Consider the following 8,709-nt stretch of genomic DNA (forward strand, 5'->3'; position numbering starts at 1 on the left):
TGTTGCCAACCAACACCACAGCTGCAGAACTATTCAAGTCTTTGAATGATTACATATCAGGAAAACTGAACTGGTCATTTTGTGTCGGTATATGCACGGACAGAGCAGCTGCCACGACTGGACGGCTTTCTGGTTTCACTACTTGGGTCGAAGAGGTCACTTCTGAATGTGAGTCTACGCACTGTGTCATCCAGAGAAGTGCTGGCTAGCCGAAAAATGTCACCTGAATTTAACGTTTTACAGGATCTGATTAAAATTATCAACCACATTAAAGCACATGCCCTTAATTCACATCTGTTCATGCAACTCTGTGAGGAGATGGACACAGAGCACACACGTCTTCTCTTATACACAGAAGTGAGATGGCTTTCTAAACGTAGATCACTGGCCAGAGTTTTTGAGTTACGAGAGCCGCTCCAGAGATTTCTTTTAGAAAAACAGTCACCACTGGCAGCACACTGCAGTGACACACAATGGGTCGCAAAACCTGCTTACTTGTGTGACATATTCAGCCTGCTCAACAAACTCAATCTGTCATTTCAAGGGAAAACGACAACTGTGTTCAGGTTGGCAAATAAAGTGGCTGCATTCAAAGCCAAACTGGAATTATGGGGGCAACAAGTGAACACTGGGATTTTTGACATGTTTCAAACTTTAGCAGAGATTTTGAAAGAGACTGAACCAGGGCCTTCTTTCTCCCAGCTGGTGCATGATCACCTATCTCAGCTTTCAAAAGAGTCTGAGCATTACTTCCCAACCACAAAAGACCCCCAAACTGGGAAGGAATAGATCCGCGACCCATTTGTGAATAAGCCGGGTGAATCAACTTTGTCCGTGCTAAAAGAGGATCGACTGCTTGAGATCGCAAATGACGGTGGCCTTAAAAGTATGTTTGAGACAACTTCAAATCTCCATATGTTCAAGGCGGAATATCCTGAGACTGCCACAAAAACACTGAAAAGCCTGCTTCCATTTCCAACATCCTATCTTTGTGAAGCAGGGTTTTCTGCAGTGACAGCAACCAAAACAAGATTACAGAGTGGAATGGACAGAAGCAACACACTTCGGGTGTCACTGTCTCCCATCACCCCCACAAGGGACCATCTAGTTGCAGGAAAACAAGCTCAGGGCTCCCTCTCTGCATTATGGTGAGTTGTATAATTATTTCATTATATAGTACGATGTAATAATAATAGAAATAAAGTGCACATTAAATATAATGCGCTTGAATCATCCCCAAACCATCCCCCCACCCATCCACCAACCCTGGTCCGTGGAAAAATTGTCTTCCACGAAACCAGTCCCTGGTGCCAAAAAGGTTCAGGACCGCTGCACTACAGCATTAGTTAGTTCTCTTTCCTTTAATTACTACTCCCCTTCCCCCTTTTACTGAGGGGAGGAAGGGACTATTTTTAAATATACCTCCCCATGTTCCTGAGATGTCACCATTCTTGAGCAGCATCTCAAGAACTGGCTGCCTCCTCTACATCTAACCATCATTGGTATGACCAGCTGCTGGCTTTGGGAGCAAAGGAAGGGAAAAAAAAAAAAAAGTGAGGGTTCAACTCACAAGGAGAGTGCCTGAAAAGAACTAAGAAGGCTGAATGAGTGCTGGTGTCCCAATGCCTTTCACATTCTGGCACCTGGGAAGCAGAAGGGAGCTAGCTACCCACATTTCATCATGAATTAAACCCTGCCATGCCAGGTACCCAAGCATGTATTGCCTCCTGGTTTAATAATATTGAAAAACTACAATATAAAAGACAAAGCCCAAGAAAACAAATTACAAAGGAAACAATCCAGGAATAGAGAACTTAAAAAATAAAGTCTAGGGGCTTCCCTGGTGGCGCAGTGGTTGAGAGTCCGCCTCTTACTTGTGTGACATATTCAGCCTGCTCAACAAACTCAATCTGTCATTTCAAGGGAAAACGACAACTGTGTTCAGGTTGGCAAATAAAGTGGCTGCATTCAAAGCCAAACTGGAATTATGGGGGCAACAAGTGAACACTGGGATTTTTGACATGTTTCAAACTTTAGCAGAGATTTTGAAAGAGACTGAACCAGGGCCTTCTTTCTCCCAGCTGGTGCATGATCACCTATCTCAGCTTTCAAAAGAGTCTGAGCATTACTTCCCAACCACAAAAGACCCCCAAACTGGGAAGGAATAGATCCGCGACCCATTTGTGAATAAGCCGGGTGAATCAACTTTGTCCGTGCTAAAAGAGGATCGACTGCTTGAGATCGCAAATGACGGTGGCCTTAAAAGTATGTTTGAGACAACTTCAAATCTCCATATGTTCAAGGCGGAATATCCTGAGACTGCCACAAAAACACTGAAAAGCCTGCTTCCATTTCCAACATCCTATCTTTGTGAAGCAGGGTTTTCTGCAGTGACAGCAACCAAAACAAGATTACAGAGTGGAATGGACAGAAGCAACACACTTCGGGTGTCACTGTCTCCCATCACCCCCACAAGGGACCATCTAGTTGCAGGAAAACAAGCTCAGGGCTCCCTCTCTGCATTATGGTGAGTTGTATAATTATTTCATTATATAGTACGATGTAATAATAATAGAAATAAAGTGCACATTAAATATAATGCGCTTGAATCATCCCCAAACCATCCCCCCACCCATCCACCAACCCTGGTCCGTGGAAAAATTGTCTTCCACGAAACCAGTCCCTGGTGCCAAAAAGGTTCAGGACCGCTGCACTACAGCATTAGTTAGTTCTCTTTCCTTTAATTACTACTCCCCTTCCCCCTTTTACTGAGGGGAGGAAGGGACTATTTTTAAATATACCTCCCCATGTTCCTGAGATGTCACCATTCTTGAGCAGCATCTCAAGAACTGGCTGCCTCCTCTACATCTAACCATCATTGGTATGACCAGCTGCTGGCTTTGGGAGCAAAGGAAGGGAAAAAAAAAAAAAAAAAGTGAGGGTTCAACTCACAAGGAGAGTGCCTGAAAAGAACTAAGAAGGCTGAATGAGTGCTGGTGTCCCAATGCCTTTCACATTCTGGCACCTGGGAAGCAGAAGGGAGCTAGCTACCCACATTTCATCATGAATTAAACCCTGCCATGCCAGGTACCCAAGCATGTATTGCCTCCTGGTTTAATAATATTGAAAAACTACAATATAAAAGACAAAGCCCAAGAAAACAAATTACAAAGGAAACAATCCAGGAATAGAGAACTTAAAAAATAAAGTCTAGGGGCTTCCCTGGTGGCGCAGTGGTTGAGAGTCCGCCTGCCGATGCGGGGTGACACGGGTTCGTGCCCCGGTCCGGGAAGATCCCACATGCCGCAAAGCGGCTAGGCCCATGAGCCATGGCCGCTGAGCCTGCGCTCCACAATGGGAGAGGCCACAACAGTGAGAGGCCCGCATACCGCAAAAAAATTTAAAAAATTAAAAAAAATAAAGTCTATGGGAATTCCCTGGCAGTCCAGTAGTTAGGACTCAGCACTTTCACCGCCAGGGCCCTGGGTTCCATCCTTGGTCAGGGAACTAAGATACTGTAAGCTGCAGCCAAAATAAACAAAGTCTAATTAATATACATAGAAAACAATTAAGGATATGTTGCATCCAAACATTGAAAACATGATGATGTAAAAAAGGAACAATCAGAATCCAAGAATGAGCTCCTGAAATTAAAAATATGATTTAAAAAAATCTTTAATTGAACTGGAAAAATAAGTCAATGAAAATATCCCCAGATTATTGGGGGGCAGGGGAAGGGTAAATGATCAAGGAAATGGAGAATATAAAAGAAAAGAGGCCTTCAACAAAGAGATAATGCACAGAACCAAAAAAATTTTTTGGATCCACGTGTATATTTTCATCTCTAAAAATTAGGTCTACTTTGCATACTGCTCATCACATGCCTTTTTTTTTTTTTTTTACAACTTAACAGTATATTTGAAACATCTTTCCATATCTAGAAATATATTTCCACAGCACCTTTTTATTTATTTTTACTAGTTAATATTTATTTTACATTGAGACACAATTGACATACACTATATTAGTTTCCTATATACAATATGATTTGATATTTATATATATTGCGAAATGACAACAAAAGTCTAGTTAACATCAGTTAGCAATAAGTCTAGTTAACACCAGTTACAATTTTTTCTCCTGTATGAGACTTCTAAGATCTACTCAACTTTCAAATACACAATAGAGTATTACTAACTACAGTCACTATGCTGTACATTACATCCCCATAACTTTATTTTATAACTGGAAGTTTTTGTACCTGTTGACCCCCTTCACCCATTTTGTCCAACCCACACCCACAGCCCACAACTCTGGCAACCACCAATCTGTTCTCTGTATCTGAGCTTGGGTTTTTTGGTTGTTGTCCTTGTTTTAGATTCCACATATAAGTGAGATCATACAGTATTTGTCTTTCTCTGCCTGACTTATTTTACTTAGCATAATGCCCTTAAGGTCCAGTCATCATGTTGTCACAAACTGCAAGATCTCATTCTTTTTTATGGCTGAATGATATTCCATGACACAAACACATACACATCCCTACCTCATTTTCTTTATCCATTCATCCACCGATAGACACTCAGGTTGCTTCCAGGTCTTTGCTATTATAAATAATGCTGCAATGAACATGGGAGATATATACAGTTGACCCTTGAACAAGCAGGAGGTTAGGGACACCAACCAACCCCCCACCCCCACACCGATGCACAGTCAAAATCTGAAGGCTGCCACCTCTGCCTCAAAAACAAGGGAACTGATAAATGACTCACCCAAGGTCAGGAAACTGAAATAGTCTTGGATAGAATCATAATCAAATCCTAGTTCTTCTGATTCCACATATTGTGATCTCTAATCAAACACAAACTTTCCCCCCACACTTAGTTAATTTAAAGACCTATAAAATGAAAATACAGATACTATATTTGTGGAAAAAAATCCACATAAAGGTGAATCCACACACTTCAAACCTGTGTCATTCTAGGTCAACTGGGTATCTTTTCGAGTTAGTGTTTCTGCTTTCTTGAAATAAATACCCAGAAATGGAACTGCTGGATCATATGGTAGTCCTATTTTTAATTTTCTGAGGAACCACCACACTGTTTTTCATAGTGGCTGCTCCAATTTACATTCCTACCAACAGTGCCCAAGGATTCCTTTTCTCTACATCCTCACCAACACTTGTTATTTCTTGTCTTTTTGGTAACAGCCAATCTAACAGGTGTGAGGGAATATTATTTTTAAAATAATAATAAAAATTTCCCAAGGTTGAAAGGAGACAAAAATCTTCAAAATGATAGGACTTTCAAAGTACTGATTTTCAAAAACCCTAAATTTTCATGAAATTGTGTAACACTGAAAACAGAAGACTCAATAAGCTTCCGAAGAGAAAAATCAAGTTACCTACAAAAGAATGAGAATCAGAATTAGAGTTAAGATTCTAGAAGATAATGGACTGCCTCAAAACTGTGAAGAAATGGGCTTCCCTGGTGGCGCAGTGGTTGAGAGTCCGCCTGCCGATTCAGGGGACACGGGCTCGTGCCCTGGTCCGGGAAGATTCCACATGCCGCGGAGCGGCTGGGCCCGTGAGCCATGACCGCTGAGCGTCCGCGTCCGGAGCCTGTGCTCCGCAACGGGAGAGGCCACAACAGTGAGAGGCCCGCGTACCGCAAAAAAAAAAAAAAAAAAGAGCCCGTGCCCCCCAAGGGGAGAGGCCCCAAAAGTGAGAGGGCCCCGTACCGCAAAAAAAAAAAAAAAAAAAAAAAAATTGTGAAGAAAAATAAAGTTCAAACTAGAATCCCAATCAACAGAACTAAATTTGAAAAAAATGAAGGCATATAAAATAAATGTTAAGATCTTAAACCAAGATTTGAGGATTTGGCTCTAGTAAAGTGAGGAAATATCCCCCAAGAAAGAAAAAACATGGGATGCAGGAAACAGTGCACCCAACCCAAGAGAGCAACAGAGAGAATCCCCACAATGGCAGCCATGAAAAAAATCTAGAGCACAGTCTGGACCAGAAAAAGAAAGAAAAAAAAAAAAAAAGGTTCCAAAGAGTGGTGTTTGAGGAAAAAGGATGATTAACAAACTAGACAGTTTAAGACAGTTTAAGACACCAGAAAAATTTACAGATAAGACAAAGGCAGAGAAAACCTGAAAAAGTGTTATAAATTTTAAGGGAAAAAAGTGTTACAAGAAAGGAACTGTAATCATGGTTCTATCCGGCACAGCAGATGATAATATTTACTTGGTCAAGATCATATAAAAGCTGCTTATTAATCTTCAACCTTTAGAATCAACTATATACAAGACAGATAATTATGGCTAAGAAGAGAATATTAAATGTTATCAAAATTTAAAACAGAAAAGCAATGTGAAAATGACAAAAATTGAGCAGTGGAAGGAGGAAGAGAAACCAAAGCAAAGGAAGGGAGTTTAATAATACTTGCCTTACAAGGTGGAGGAATAAAGTCCAAAACTGATGGGATATGAATAAAGGTTTACATTTAACGTTAAGGAACTAACCAGTAGAAAACCCAAAAATTGGAAAGGGGAAAGAAAAGAAATGTAGGGCATAAGTGAACAGAATCTTTATCACAGCATAATCTTTATGTCTTTATACAGCAAAATGTCTAAAGTGAGTAAATCAAATAGTAGTATAAAAGTATCACTTAGCATTATGGAGACAATGAGCAGAACAAAGGAATATAACACTTAAAAATAATTCCCTCTCAAAGCAGGACTCAGGAGGCCTGATGACTGTAGCTGTTCATTTAAATCCTTCTGTTTCTATACTCTGATATTTTTAGTCAACTACATGCATTACCCCACTAAAGGAAATTTTAAAGTGTTTAGCATAAGTGAAAAATATGCTTAAAAAGAAGGCAATGAGACTAAAAAAGGCATTTTTGGTAGCTGAGTGATATAGATTACTTTTTAAAGTTTTTTAATATTTAAATTTTCTACAACGAGTGTAGCATATATATATATCTTTATTAATAAAAGTTTAAACGAGAGCTGAAGTTGAAACTATTTTTTCAAAGAGCTTGGCTACATAAAGGAGAGAGGACTACAAACATCTGGATAAGGATACAAGGTTAAGGTGAATGGCTTTTTCTGTTTTTAAGTACGAAAAGTCTTGACCATGTTTCTAATATGAAAGGAGGATATCAAAAGATAACTGAAAACACAAGTCAGAGAAATTGAATCTTTATGGGAAAGACTAGTCTTGAATCAAAGAAGGTACATTTCTCCTGATGTCAGGTTGGGTACATTTATAGTTAAGTTGGTAGACGTGAAGATAGGAAGTTGAAGCAGTTCATGGTGGGGTTTTTTGTTGTTTTTTTAAACATGTTTATTGGAGTATAATTGCTTCACAATACTGTGTTAGTTTCTGCTGTATAACAAAGTGAATCAGCCATATGCATACATATATTCCCATATCCCCTCCCTATTGAGCCTCTCTCCCACCCTCCCTATCCCACCTGGCTAGGTCATCGCAAAGCACCAAGCTGATCTCCCTGTGCTATGCTGCTGCTTCCCACTAGCTAGTTTACATTCGGTAGTGTATATACATTGATGCTACTCTCACTTTGACCCAGCTTCCCCCTCCCACCCCATGTCCTCAAGTCCATTCTCTATGTCTACATCTTTATTCCTACCCTACCACTAGGTTCATCAGAACCAATTTTTTAGATTCCATATATATGTTAGCATATGGTATTTTTCTCTTGGCTTACTTCACTCTGTACGAAAGATTCTAGGTCCATCCACCTCGCTACAAATAGCTCAGTTTTGTTTCTTTATATGGCTGAGTAATATATCATTGTATATATATGCCACATCTTCTTTAATCCATTCATCTGTTGATGGCCATTTAGGTTGGTTCCATGTCGTGGCTATGGTAAACAGTGCTGCAATGAATATTGTGGTACATGTCTCTTTTTGAATTATGGTTTTCTCAGGGTACATGCCCAGTAGTGGGATTGCCGGGTCATACGGTAGTTCTATTTTTAGTTTTTTAAGGAACCTCCCTACTGTTCTCCATAGTGGTTGTATCCATTTACATTCCCACCAACAGTGCAGTGTTCCCTTTTCACCACACCTTTTCCAGCATTTCTTGTTTCTAGGTTTTTTGATAGTGGCCTTTCTGACTGGTGTGAGGTGATACCTCATTGTAGTTTTGATTTGCATTTCTCTAATAATTAGTGATGTTAAACATCTTTTCATGTGCCTCTTGGCCATCAGTATGTCTTCTTTGGTGAAATATGTATTTAGGTCTTCTGCCCATTTTTTAATTGAATTGTTTGTTTTTTTGATATTGAGCTCCATGAGCTGTTTGTAGATTTTGGAGATTAATCATTTGTCCGTTGTTTCATTTGCAAATATTTTCTCCCATTCTGATGGTTGTCTTTTCATCTTGTTTATGGTTTCCTTTGCTGTTGAAAAGCTTTGAAGTTTAATTAGGTCCCATCTGTTTATTTTTGTTTTTATTTCCATTACTCTAGGAGGTGGGTCAAAAAAGATCTTGCTGTGGTTTATGTCAGAGAGTGTTTTTCCTGTTTTCCTGTAAGAGTTTTATAGTGCTTGGTCTTACATTTAGGTGTTTAATCTATTTGGAGTTTATTTTTGTGTATGGTGTTAGGTAGTGTTCTAATTTCATTCTTTTAAATGTAGTTGTCCAGTTTTCCCAGCACCACTTATTGAAGA

General features: G+C 39.7%; 1 protein-coding gene across 5 annotated transcripts in view; it reads right to left on the bottom strand.

Annotated features, from left to right (window-relative positions):
* MTF2 (metal response element binding transcription factor 2) overlaps window positions 1-8,709 on the bottom strand; it is a 92,523-nt gene that overhangs the window by 74,586 nt on the left and 9,228 nt on the right. Inside the window, exon 2 of one of the 5 annotated variants that reach the window (XM_055084458.1) lies at window positions 4,547-4,619. The exons of the other annotated variants lie outside the window; for them this stretch is intronic. Within the exon in view, the coding sequence (XP_054940433.1) occupies window positions 4,547-4,551 (5 nt within the window). The 5' untranslated portion in view covers window positions 4,552-4,619. The remainder of the gene's footprint in view (window positions 1-4,546; window positions 4,620-8,709) is intronic. 5 annotated transcript variants of the gene reach the window in all.

Source organism: Physeter macrocephalus, chromosome 4 (genome assembly GCF_002837175.3).
Source record: "Physeter macrocephalus isolate SW-GA chromosome 4, ASM283717v5, whole genome shotgun sequence".
NCBI lineage: Eukaryota > Metazoa > Chordata > Mammalia > Artiodactyla > Physeteridae > Physeter > Physeter macrocephalus.